The following is a 14,266-nucleotide window of genomic DNA, read 5'->3' as shown; positions in this document are numbered from 1 at the left end:
TACACATAGTTAATTGATTTTGTCAGTTTTCAAAATGGTGAGGCAGTGTTGGAGTATAGGAAGCACACGTATCCTATGGAAAATGGACAGTAATTTGGCACTGTCCAATTCTTATGGCAGCTCAGGTGAATTTCAGAGCAAAACACAGTCATATGTTCAAAATGTGGAATCCACACAAACAGAAGCAGCTGATGTACAGTATAATTGGATATATGAGGAAAATCTTTAAAACTGACAGTCCATTAAATTAGGATACTTCAAGGAAGGTTCCTTTACAAAAATATTTTTTATATGTACTTGGAGTATAGAGGAACCTCAAGGGATAGTACAGTAACCCAGCATCAGTGCTGTTACTATACTTAAGAAGGATCAGGGAGCGAGAAGTTACAGAAACCCAGAAGGAGAGTCAGATGCTCATTGTAAAGGCAGCTTTAAGAGCCAGTCCAAGTACCAACACAGGAGTGGGGCCAGAAAAATAAACACCCTACTTTGCTCTCCTCCCTGCCTCCAGAATCTGAACAGGGGCCCCCATCAACTAAACTTAATCAGAAGGCAGACGACAAGGAGCTTTAATCTATAAATGTCATTCTCCTGGGTCACAGGAGAAGGATGGGCAGTATATCTGGAGGGGCAAACAAGACACAGCACACACAAAAGGGCCTGAGAAAGACACTAAATGAGTATTCTGCACATGTAAATAAACAAGATGTATCAATATAAACAGCTTGAACTTTTTGCATAGTTACTACAAACTGTTACTACGCATAGTTACACTTTTCATGGGAAGTGGGAAATTGATTAGAGGATAGATGAAAAGGTTTCCAGGATGAACCTTAATGGTAAACTGAGATGACTGGGCTTAATTTTAAAAGCAATGAATGGGGGTTAATCTGCATACTTTGAAAACAGTGGTTTAAATAATGGAAGACTGGAGATGGAGAGGCAACAGGGTTGGTTTGGAGGTGGTATTGAATCCAGAAAGTGAGGGGAAATTCAAAGCTATTTTGAAGGGAAAATCAGTTGAAGGATTTGATGATTCTTCTTCAAATATTGGACCTACAGCTTTACTAGGAAGTAAATAAACTCAGGAAATATATTTTTGAATAAAGAATATCGTACAGCAAGGCATTTAGTTTATTAGGCAAATATGCAAGTATAGGTAATTTCTGTTCCCTGTAATTCTAGATACGTTTTGCTATTAAAGAATAGAATCCATGACTTTTTTTCCCTGTGAATTAGAGGAATACTCCATCTGTATTATTTCTTGTGATAAAAAATCTGTTGACAGTACCTTAACCTGTTTCTTGAGATTCAGATATAGATATTAATAACATCTACAAAATGCATTCATCCATAAAATACATATTCAGTGTCTCTAATGTGGCCAAGAATGATACTAAGTGTATTAGCTGGTTTGTGCTGCCATAACAAATACCATAGACTGGGTGGCTTAAACAAAAGAAATTTATTTTCTCACAGTTCTGGAGGCTGAAAGTCCAAGATGAAGGTCTGGCAGGTTTCAGCTTCTGGTGAGAACTCTCTTTCTGTCTTGCAGACAGCTGCCTTCTCACCACGTCCTCACCTGGCCTTTCCTTGGCACATGTGCATGGAGGGGAAAAAAAAAATCTTTCTCTTTTTCTTGTAAGGCCACCAGTCCTATCAGATAAAGACCCTGCACTTAAGAACTGATTTAACCTTAATTACTATCTAAAAGCCCTATCACCAAATATAGTCACATTGTGGGTTAGAGCTCCAACACATAAATTTTGGGGGACATGATTTGGTACACAGCTTCTCACCCTGCCCCCCATTTATGTCCTTGTTACATGCCACGAGCCCCCAAAGTCCAAAAGTCATAACTCATTCTAGCATCAACCCTAAAGCCTAAAGTCCAAAGTCTCTTCATAATTTAAATCAGATAGGGATGAGACTCAAGATATCATTCATTCTGAAATAGAACTTCTTTCCTGCTATAAACCAGTGAAACCAGATCACTTATGTGCTTCCAATATATGATGGTGGGACAGGCATAGGATAGGCATTCACATTCCAAAATGAGAAAAAATAGGGAAGAAAGAAGGGATCCTAATCAAGTCCAAAATTTAACAAGGCAAATTCCACTGGATTTAAGGTTTGAGAATAATCTTCTTTGGCTTGATGCCCTGCCTTCCAGTCCTGCTAGGGTGATGCTTCTACCTTTAGGACCCACTGGGGTGGCAGACACTTAAGTTTAGGGAATATTAGAGTGAGCATTCATTGACCCTGCCCTCATAGCATTTACCTAGAGTAGGTGAGAGAGAGAGATTAAGTAAATGATTAAATAAACAGATGTTAAATTACCACCGGGACAAATGCTTTAAACAGAGGTACAGAGTTCTGGGAGAGTGTCTAACAGGGAAAACCTGACCTTGACAGAGCCACCAAGGGCAACTTCCTTGAGGCAGGTACATTTGAGTTGAAAGTAAGAGACCAGCAGGGAAGGAGGCTTCAGGCAGAAGGAACATGGTGGGAGGGAGCAATAATGACCAAATAACTGAAATAAGGCCAATGTGAATGCTGGGCATAGAAGGGTGGGGGCGTAAGATGAAAGATGGAGGCAAAAAGACAAGCATATAGGAGACAAAGCAAGGACTCTAAGGGCATGCTAGGCCCTTGGTCTTCATCTGAGGAGCGAATGGAGATCACTGAGGTTACATATGTTAAATATTCTCTCAAGGTTAGAGAAGTCATCCTAAGTGAAATCATTTCTTTTTTCTGCATTCAGCCACAAAGTTCCAAATTCTGATGATGTAAGTCTATGCCTCTTCATCACTCCTTACTGTTTCTTTCTGCCCCATTGGTTTCTGTTACTTTGATGAATCACCTTAGGCAAAATACTTAGCAGGATAAGCCCCATGTCATTCACACAACAGTTGAAATTGTGATTACTTGGTTGTGATTAGTAATAGGTAGATAAATTACTCCATCCTGTTTGTCAGCGCATTCTGTTATTTGGAGATGTTTCTAAAATTAGGGTGCAGATTTAGCTCAAAATCTAATGTTTGCCAGAACTGGTTCTTAATATGTTGAGGATTAGGGAGCCCTTTAAGAATTGGAAGAAATCCATGGACCCTTTCCTGAGGAAAAAAATACAAGTTTTTCTAGTAGATAAACATACAATTTTGAAGGATAAACAGACTGAGAGAACATGCCTTACTCTAGAGGACCATCCACACTAAGGCCCTTTTATGGAAATAACGAGTAATTGTTAACATCTTTTAAATGTTAAATATTTGAGGTCAAAATGATATTTCCTATGATTTACTCTTAGAACTTTAAGATCCCTGCTGAACATTTGCCCAAATGTTTTATTAGTTTCAAAGTCCCCTTTGTTTTGCAGAACATACTTTACTATACTGTAGACTCATTATATAGCCCCCTAAGAAGGAAGAATGATGGCCCTACATCTGGCCAGATGTAAATCGGGTTCTTAAATGTTTCATGGCAGATGTCATTGGTACCATTTGCAAGTCTAGTGTACAAAGTGCATGTCTGTAATTCTATAATCCAAACCACAGAGTGTTACCCTTTATCTCTTGTCTTACTCTTCTTCTATGAATATGCTTCTACCTTCTAGCACTTGATAGAGAGGCTTTATGTTTGAATGGGAGAGATGGGGGTCACTTCCTTATTTATCTAAATGTCTTTAATTTTCACCTACCAAAAGAATTTGATTGTTAGAGGTTAACCTACCTGAATCAACTCATACTGTTATAATCACATACCAAAATTCCTCTGAAAGTTATCTTTATATCTTCTAAAAATAGATTGTCCATTAGGTAGTATTGCTACTATGAAAGGATCCATGTGATAAATTTATCTCATTCAGTCCCAAGACAAAAGTTACTCTCTCTAAAAGAGTATGCATGGATCCAAAAATAACAGTTTTTTTTTTTTTTTTACTTTTTACATTAATTTCCAGGAAGCTCCGATTTTTATTTAGTTCATAATTATTATAATTCTATCAATTTTCCTTTCCTTCTAATTGTCTTGTGATCCAATTTTTACATTTTAATTCTCCTGCTTTTTACATTTTGAACAATAAATGATCCTGAAGTACTTTTTTCTAGAGGTAGCATAGTTATGACTTTTAAGTGAACAACCATGGTAATAATACTTTAAAAAAGAGCATTTTGAAATTTCTGTTTGAGTTCAAATTATGTATTTATTAGAAACATATGAATTGCAACTTCACTGGAAACAAAAGAGTATGAAAACATTTACACCAAGAACAGCACCGTTTCAAAGAAATTGAATGCAGGGCACAAATTCAAGTCATGTGTAATTTTAAATGTTCTAGAAATGACATTTAAATAGGAAAAAGAGGTAAATAAATGAATTTCAATAATGCATTTTATTTAACCTGATATATCAAAAATATCATTTCAAGATTTAATCATTATTTTAAACTATGAGTTTGTATTTTCATACTAAGTCTTCAAAATTCAGTGTATGTTTTCCAATGACAGCACATCTAAATTTGGACTAAGCACTTTTTAGGTGCTCAGTAGCTACATGTGATGAGAGACTACTACATTGGACAGCACGGCAGAGTGTCCTTGTGATTTTTATCAACTAAATCAGAGTAGTCTTGAGAGTGAAAGGGGGTGCTGTTAACAATTATGCCAGGACAACAAGAGTAAAGCAGAGCAAACAGTCTCCCTAATTAAAATGATGGTAATTGCCTATTCAGTCAGGAGAAGTGATAAGACTGTACAAAACTTAGATAATTATAGACACAAATATGTGAGTGTATATACATAAATATTACATAGATTACATATATATGTAATCTATATAAAATTAATATATAAACATTTATAATTTAATGTAGTATGTATATATGCAGACATATGTAGCTATATATACAATTTATATTCTACACAAGTGAATTTAAAGAAAATTGTTCATTGAATGAGCTTAGAATTTGAAGTAAAGGTGCACAATTTTGACATGAGCGGGGTAGAGAAACATCCATGTTTGATTTATGAAGAAGATATAAGGTCATTCATAGTACTTTTCAGCTGTATATATTTATGCCCATTAATGTTCTAAATGATGTCATTTTGAAATTTAAAAATCATTGTATATGATGATATCTATTGAATGAAGAGTCAAGGTATTCTTAAATTGATCACCTGTGCTGGAGGCTTGCTTCAACCATTATGGATGTTTCTTACCAATATTTTGATAAGGGCATTAAGCTAAGTTTGCATCACTGCCTTTTAATACTTTTCTTTGCAAAAATGTAATGTATGCAAAGTAAAAACGTTATTTATTTTAATACTCTAAATTATGGTACAGGATGAAGTCAACCGGCTGTCAGTTCTTCAGCCTCAAATTGAGCGATTAAAAATTCAAAGCATAGCCCTGAAAGAGAAAGGACAAGGGCCAATGTTCCTGGATGCAGACTTTGTGGCCTTTACAAATCATTTTAACCAAGTCTTTGCTGATATGCAGGCCAGAGAGAAAGAGCTACAGACAAGTAAGTAAAAATACTTAAAATGACTAACTTGATGTTTTCCAAATTAGTTATTTATCGTGAAAAGAGAAAGTACTAACATGAAAGAATGATTTCCATCAAAGAAACCATACTCTCTACAACCTGTAGTAACAACTAATGGAATGTTGTTTTCGGAAAACAAATCTGTTAGATTTCCATTTCTTGCTCCCTCCATAATAATGTCATGACTATGAAGAACAAATAAAGTATATGTTGTGTATAGGCGTAACTTCTCCTTGGCGGGTTGAAAATTTTACAGTCAAATGTTTGGAACATTGAAGGAAATAAAAGAGCAGTGGAAGCCCTGTTAGTAGGTTTTGATCAAATCCAGTTTGCTTCATGTGCAAGGATATCTAGCTAGGCATCTTGCTAATACTTCTATCAATTTATATGAAGATTATTATAGCTGTAGCATACATGTGGCAAGTGAAACTCAGCCAAGGACAAATTATTCTTTGGGCTGCATTTTACTCTTGGATCACTATAAATATACAATATCTTCTTTTTCTCATTTACTGGTAAAATACAACATATGAGTGGAGCAATTATGCAAATGCCTACCATATGACGAGCAAATTTTTCAGGATGTCAATTTTGTCTCTCACCAGTTTGCTCTTATGATATTAATACACAGTCCAAATATCCCTACTCATCAGACAAAAATTCCTTTGACAAGCAGGTTTATGAACATTTTTAAGCATTAGCGAATGGGTCTTTGGTTCACCATACACATATATACATATGTATATATATGTACACACAAAGGATTATAGAGTAAAACTAGATTTTTAAGGCATTAAGATAAAAATATTTTTTTAAAAAAGTCATCCTCAAAGTTGTCATGAGAATCACAAGAACATATATTTGTTTTCTACTGAAACTTTAATTTGTTGGAACACACATTTTTAACTGCTTTCCTTTGCAAATGTGTAAAAAATTTACCACATAATAACAATGCTAGAATCAGCCTAGGGTAATACACGGGCTTTCCTCACTTTCCTATTTTTTTTCCTTTTTATTTCCTGGTGAGGTCATGTAATGAAAGATAAATGCATTTTTTTCCCTTTCTTTTACTTCAAAGTCATTTTTACTGAGGGGTTTATTTTCCTGATAGGGAATCAGGTAATACAACTTTACAGTAACGTCAGCTCCCTCTTGTGGATTTCAGTGTACTTGTTGCTGGGCCTCTGTAAAATCAATTGGGGAGAAGATTGTAAATGTCCTAAATTTTCAAACGTTGACCTATTTAAGAATAATGCATTTTTCTTATCATAAAATCCATAAACCTCCCTTAAAGTCAAGTACATGTTAATGGTTATACTGTAACTGGTTGTCAGAGGAGCTTATTCACTGAATTTTTTTTAATTTACATAGACTTATTCATTATATTAAGGTTTAAATTTTTTTTCTGTTTCTTTTAAAGGTGTTCAGAATGTTGATGTGTGATGATAACAGATTTGATTATGACACCATAATATAAATATATATTAATATATAACCTCTGTTCCTATAGCTATCAGTATACCCATCTATATTAGCATGTCTTCTCTTTATCTTGCATATATATGATGATTGTTTATAAAAGTGCCACATATTTTCATTTCATTTATGTCTAAATAAATGTGCTCCTTTCCACTATATTAACCAAATATCTCTAACACTTTGATTCACTCTTTTGGAAAACTTATTTTGATTCATTAATAATCATTAATTAAATATGGATTATATATATGAATTATAAATTATTCAATTTATATTTGTATATATAATTTATATGCATTATGTGTATTAAATATTATATATAAATTGTGTATATATAATTTATACATTGCATATATTGTGTATTATATGTATAAATTATATATAATTTTATGTAACATATTTATATATAATATATGTATTATGTACATATATAAAAATGGTGAATAAAAGTTCACCACATCAAGTCATATTGCAGTTCAGTTTGTTAATTAATAATTATTTTCAAGGAATTTTCCATATGTATGTTTTCCCCCAAACTTACACCGGGGAGTAAATCTCATTTCTTGTATTACTGCATGGTGCTTTGAACATATTAAGTATTCAGCAAGTAAGAGCTACCATCTTGGGAATCCATCTTGACTTTCATTCCCTCTTTCCTTTTCTTCTTTACTAGTGTTCTCACAATGAAACAAAATCTTGACATCTTAAGTGTACTTTAAATGGTGAAAACTGGTGTGAGGAATTGGTGGTTGGTATTTGGCAAAGATGATATGAGAAAATAATATTAGAAGTTAAATGTATTCTATATTCATAGTAATTTTTAGTCTACAAACAACAGTCTTATAAATTATCTTTCTTAGTCCTCAGAGAGGACACAGAAGCTGAAAGATGAATGGGAATTAGTGAGATTAAGGGTAGTAGGTGCTGGCTAGCTAAGAATCTGAGAAGTCCTGTGTCCCTGGAGCACAGAGAGGAGAGAGTGATGCAAGGTGAGCCTAGAGAGGCAAACAGTCTAGAAGGGCCTTTTATGAGCCACGGTGAGGGTTCTAGACACTAACATGAGAAAAATGAAACAATACTGATGGGTTTTATGCTGTGATATAACATCATAAATCAGTTTTGCATTTTCAGAAACTGAGCAGTGAGGATAGATTGAAAGGAAGCAAAAGTACACGTGGAGAGACTAGGAAGGATCTTCCCTTGTGTGGGTTTTTGCTTGAGCTAAATAACTTACCTGTGAGATACTAACAAAGGCATTTGATCTTTTCACAAGTTGTTCTGTCTTCTCAGAATAGAGTGGAAGTTTGGTTTAGCTCTCAACGAGAGAACTTTACGTCTTGCATCCGAATACTGATCCGAAGCAGTTATACAGAAAAATATCAACAGTTCAGAAACTGAAATATTTCCCTTCTCATTAAACTGAGAGACCAGAAGGAAGCTAAAGAAGGGAGAAGACAATCAGGGCCTCCCTTAGAAATGAAGTGGACTTGAGGGTGAGATTAGAGCCCATTGGGTAACTATTCCCACAGCTCTTCAGATGTATTTCCTGATTGATGAACCCACACATGGGTAGTGAGATAGCTAGTTCAGAAACTATGGACTTGCTAGGTCCTGTTTCAGTTCTAGCTCCTCCCCAAAGCAATCCACCTGTGAAACACCCAGAGAGTTTACTTAGGATCCAGATTTCAAGGAAAAAAATGTGCCCAAACATCCCGAATCAGAATACAGAATAAGATGTTCCATCTATACAATATGGTAAATAGTGCCCACATGCAATGGTGGTCTGGATTCTTCAATACTTTATCAGGGTTTTGAAGAGAACATGAGACTTTACATAATGTAAGTTATTCATTGAATAATGCAAATTAATGCATACTTTGTTGACATTTTGTTTAACACAAAGAAAAATAATGTATCAAGTTGTGATTATTTCTTAAGATCTAGCTAGAATTGTATTGGTTAATAGAAGAAAGATCAATCAAATTTATTATTTAGTAATATAGAATGTTTCAGTGGTCATCTTCTTTCTGGATTTGAGAGATTTTTGTTTTATGCTGGCCTGTGCTGAAAAACAATGGATTCTTTGAATGTATGGCATTTTATTTCTGTCAGTCTGTCTATCTGTCTATCTCCTTTCCTCCCTCCCTCCTTTGATCTATTCCATAGGTGGATGCTGACTGAGTTTTGGACCATCTATAATATTATAACATATACTTATGAGTTAAGTAACTGTTTTATACTTGTACAGTGCTCATGCTACCTTATCACTTTGGTGATAAGCTGACAAGTCAGAAAATCTTTGTTTCCTCTCATTTAATGTAGGTACAATTACAACTACAAATACAATCTTTCCCCAGGATGCTACAAATGCCAAGATTATCCTCAGCACAGTCTAAACACTCTTCCAAATACATGGTTAAATATGCTGTGCAATATAATAAACTATGCCTTGTATATGTATTTTTAAATGACCATTAAGTATTAACCAGTACTGAAACAACAGTATTTAAGTAAACCTGAAGTTAAACAAATAAAACACTTTCATCCTTTTTGTTACCATTTCCCTTGATCTTTATCTATTATTATTATTTAAAGTTTGGTCTGATCATGATTCTCTTTGCAGGATGAAGTGGACACTAACTTTTTAAATTCACTCTGTGTGTGTTAGGATATTCATATGCATGCATTGTATGTCTTCATGTGTGGACATGTGTGTGTGTGTATGTGTGTGTGTTTGTAAATCATTTCAGAGCAATGTCTTAGGTTTGGCTATGCATCTGGTTCTCTAGAAAGTAAAATTAGTTCAAAGGAACCTACCTCTCCCCACAAATGAAAGAACATGAGTGCCTCTATTCAGCTTTTGTTCTCTCCCTAGCAAGGAAGTGTTCTCCTTTTATTAACATAGATAAAACTTTGTATTAAACTCTTAAAATTTCTACTTAGTCTTGAGTACGTCTCCTTCACTTTCCTGTTGTATTGCATTTCCCTTCTAGCTAATAATAATAGCAAATATGTACCCAACAATGGATGCAGTAATCAGCAAATATAGAGACAAATTTAAAATAAAATGTAGCATCTTATTAAGATCTACAAAGGCCTTCATGGTCGTAGTTTCCCCTGCCCTAATGTCGCACCACACTTCACCTTGCTCACTTTGTTCTTGCTACACTTGCCTCCTTGCTGTGCTCCTACCTTACTAGAAATACTCATGTCTTTGGACTGTTAAACTTGTTATTACCCACCTGGAAAACCTTTCTTCTCTGTATTCATATGGCTCCCTCCTTCAGTGCTTTTAAGTCTCTTGTCAAGTGATACTTCCAAAGAGAGGGCTTTTTTATTCACTGTCTGGTCCCTTTCTATCCTTTTTATTTTATTTAATACTTTTATTGTATTCAAAGAGTTTCTTTAGAAACATATAGACATTTTTTTAAATAATGAAAAAAATAGAAATCTGCATACTGAGCTACTAAACTTAAGAAATGGAATATTGGTAAAACCACTGATGTACTTTGTTGCCCCTCTCAAATTCCGTTCCCTCCCCTCTGTACGCACTCGCACCATCATCTCCAGGCAGATCTTCTGTTTGTCTCTTCTCAGTGCCATTCCCTACTCTTCCTATGAAAACTACACTTCCTAGGATCCTTTTTTTAAACTGTCTACCTGCTTGGTTCAGCCAGTGGGAGGCACTTGGAGGATACTGAAGGTGAGAAGAGGAGAGAAGATAGAATATTCTCTTCCCCTCTCAGTGTTACAGGGTGCCTCTCCATCAGTGGCTGAGAATGAATCCTCCAACTTTCTAGCCCTCTCTGGAAACAGCATACCTCAGGGACCCTGCATCCCCAAAGGGAATCCCCCTGTGAATTCAGCTCCTGCTGGGTGGTTCCAATTATTGGTTTCTTGTAACACCATCTCACACCTCTTCCCTTTGTCCCTCTAAGCTTGGAGATGGTAGTATCTTCCATTGCTAATCTATTGATTGCCCACCATCCCTTGTGTAAATCCTCGTTGCTCCAACATTTTTATATCTAATTCTCAATCTTAAATTTTTTTTATTGCGTTATCTGGAAGGATCTCCCCCCCACCGCCATAACTTAATTTTTCTTCACTGCCATTTATTTCTATTAGTCATTATAGTCTCTTGATTTGTTTGTTAATTTTCTGACTCACCAATTAGATTTTAAGCATAATGAAAGCCAAGGCTTTGCTATTTTAATTTTTACTTCTTGCTTCCCTGGTGCTCAGAGCACTGAATAATTATTGGCTGAATGAAGGAATAATAAATGACTTCAATTAATTATCCCCAAAGTATCTACATCCCCATTTTTATAAATGAGGTCTACGATGCTAAAATGTTAAGTAATTTGCCAAAGCTAGTGAGTGGAGAGCCAATTCCAAAAGACAGGTTTACTGAACTGCATAATCAGACTTGCTAATTGTCATGCTACACAGCCTCCTTCTGTACAAACAGAATGGAGAAGCAATTCTGATAGATGTTAATGAAAAACCTGTTGATCTTTTTCTAATAAAAAGTAACCCTAATATCTTCATCAACTCTTTCTATACTTACCTTTCTCTCCTGACATATATTCATCATCTGGATAAAATTGGACTGATTCATATCACGTCTGACAAGCTTCTAATAAATGTTTATTGTGTCCCAGCCACTGCCACAAGGAAAACAAGCACTGTTTTCCAGAATGTATATGTTCAAGTTCAGTTAAACTAAACTTGGTACATTTTATAATCTATCCAACATACCTGCTTGTCTCTACCCATAGACCTGTCTCCTTCCATCTCTTTGCTTCATCATAACTAAATACTGCTTTACTTCAGTACTATTCATGAGATCCCTCTTTGTTTTTATTAATAATTACCTAGCATTCAAATGTATGTAGTTAGCAGAGAAACACATTATTTATATGAAAGAAAGCAGTGAGGTTTAAAGTACCACAGAGATCTTTTGAGATCCTCCAGTATGAAATCAGAAGTGCTCAGGTTAAAGAAGGCCTCTTAAAATATATTTGGGCATGAACTGCCAAATAAATATAAGCACATTGAGTAAAATTCTCAGTATCCCTTTCTAACACACTTTCTAGAAATATATTTTCCATTTGAAAACCCCACTTAACAAACGTGCAAAGTACTTTCCTATATTCTTTTCATTTAGTTCAGAAGGAATTGGTATATAGAAGTGAAACTCATAGGCTATCTGATAAAAATAATGTGGTTTAAATAATGCAATTGGATATAGTGATTTGAGCTAGTATTTTGCAGTGTGATTTTATCTGTTTAGGGAAATTCTCAGCCATTATCTCTTCAAATGTGGCTTCTGTCCCATGTCTCTCTGTGATTCTGGGATACATTTATGTTCATTTTACTGTTTTTTTCTATGTCTCTTATTCTCTCATCTTTATTTTCCATCTGTTTGTCTCTCCATGCTTCATTCCAGATATATATGTATATGCATGTATACATATATATAAATACACATACATACACACACACACATACATGTATATGTTTCTCGCCTACCTTCAGGTTTACTAATTCTCTGTTTAGCTTTGTCTAATCTGCATTTAAACCTATTCATTGTGTTATCACTTTTTCACTTATTGCATGTTTCAGTTCTACAATTTCTTTTTTATTCTTCTTAAAACACTGAAGATCATTTTTATGGTTTCCAGTTTTCTGCCAAAATTCTCAACCTTGGACATGGTCAGTATAGCTACTTAAGTCACATAATCTGTGTGGGCGTGTATAAAATAGAAAATAATGTATAGTAATAAATAGTATATATACATTTTAGATTAAAAACTTGTATATAGCTATATATACACACACATTGTACTTTCCCATATATATATAAATTTCATTCCCTAATTTTATATATAGTTGGAATGAATATATGTATGTACATATACATATATGTGTGTGTGTGTGTGTGGTGTGTGTGTGTGTGTGTATATATATATATATATATATATATGTATATGTTAGAGAAAGTACATTGTCTGTTGGTGGCTTTGACTTTGAAACAGGATGATCTTGGTTTAAAATCCTGGCTGTGACACTTACTAGATGTTTGACTATGAACAGATTAGTTGGCCTTCTTTTATAGCCTCTGTTTCCTCAAATGTAAATGGAATAAAAATGTCTATCTCACAGGTTTATTGTAAGAATTAAGAATGATAATGTACGTGATCATTATTAGAGTTTCTGACACTAAACGCACACAAATTGTGTTTCTTTTAGTAAAATACAGCATGAACTGATGTAATATAAAATATCACCTGCTGTAGATAATGATACTATTTTCCCCAAAGGCAAATGATAATACAGAAAGAGAGTAGTCTTCAAAGTCAAATATACATGAACTCTACTTGGTTTCTCCAACTACCATCTGTGTTACCTTGGGCAAGTTACTCAGCCTCTCTGTTGCTCCATTTCCTCACCTTAAAAAACATGAATTAAACAATGCAAATCTTGCAAGGCTGATAGGAGGATTCGATGTAATATATGCATAGTTTCTGTCAAAATATCAGGCATGTAATAGGAATTTATCTTCAACAACATAATCATATTCTAATCTGTATATTCACATTTTCACACTTTGTTAATATTTGTAATTATTAGTATGATTGAGTTTGCTGGCAGCTTAGGAAAACAAATGACAAAGTTTTAAATGGTTAAATGATTCTCTTTTTTTCCCTTTCGATAAAGTTTTGGACACTTTGCCACCCATGCGCTATCAGGAGACCATGAGTACCATCCTCATGTGGATCCAGCAGTCAGAAACCAAACTCTCTGTACCTCAGGTTACTGTCACTGAATATGAGATCATGGAGCAGAGACTCGGGGAGTTACAGGTCTGTGACTATTTAAATGTCTTAAACAATACAGTACAGATCTCATCTATCAAGCAATCACATTGGTATAACCTTAATATAATACTAGAATTAAAATAATCGTGACAAGTGTAATAGTTTACCAGCTGAAAAAATGAAGATTAAGAATTTAAAAGTGTAATATTTTATGCATTTGTGCCTTCTCTCCATAAGATAAAAATTCCATCTTTGAAAACAATGATACGGTCTACTTAAGAAGTATATTCTTTCCTGCTTAGTGTGTATTTTCAGAAACATGGATTTTGATTATTATAGAAGTTCTGGTATTATTCCTCCCCTTTGCTTGCTGATTTAGAGCTCATCTCACATTTCCAAAAAGAAAGTGGTAAAATTAATG

At 34.5% G+C, this 14,266-nt stretch overlaps 1 protein-coding gene across 3 annotated transcripts in view; it reads left to right on the top strand.

Moving 5' to 3' along the window:
- The window catches only part of DMD (dystrophin), a 2,234,319-nt gene that overhangs the window by 833,774 nt on the left and 1,386,279 nt on the right, over nucleotides 1-14,266 (top strand). For all 3 annotated transcript variants that reach the window (XM_027096086.1, XM_027096084.1, XM_027096085.1), the window contains exons 21-22: nucleotides 5,344-5,524; nucleotides 13,745-13,890. In XM_027096086.1, coding sequence (XP_026951887.1) covers nucleotides 5,344-5,524; nucleotides 13,745-13,890 — 327 coding nt within the window. The remainder of the gene's footprint in view (nucleotides 1-5,343; nucleotides 5,525-13,744; nucleotides 13,891-14,266) is intronic.

The sequence above is a fragment of the Aethalodelphis obliquidens genome, unplaced genomic scaffold (assembly GCF_003676395.1).
Source record: "Aethalodelphis obliquidens isolate GAN/ISIS:26980383/991018 unplaced genomic scaffold, ASM367639v1 scaffold98, whole genome shotgun sequence".
Lineage (NCBI taxonomy): Eukaryota > Metazoa > Chordata > Mammalia > Artiodactyla > Delphinidae > Aethalodelphis > Aethalodelphis obliquidens.
Note: the sequence above shows the minus strand (reverse complement) of the source record. Positions and strands in the feature narration are given on the sequence as shown.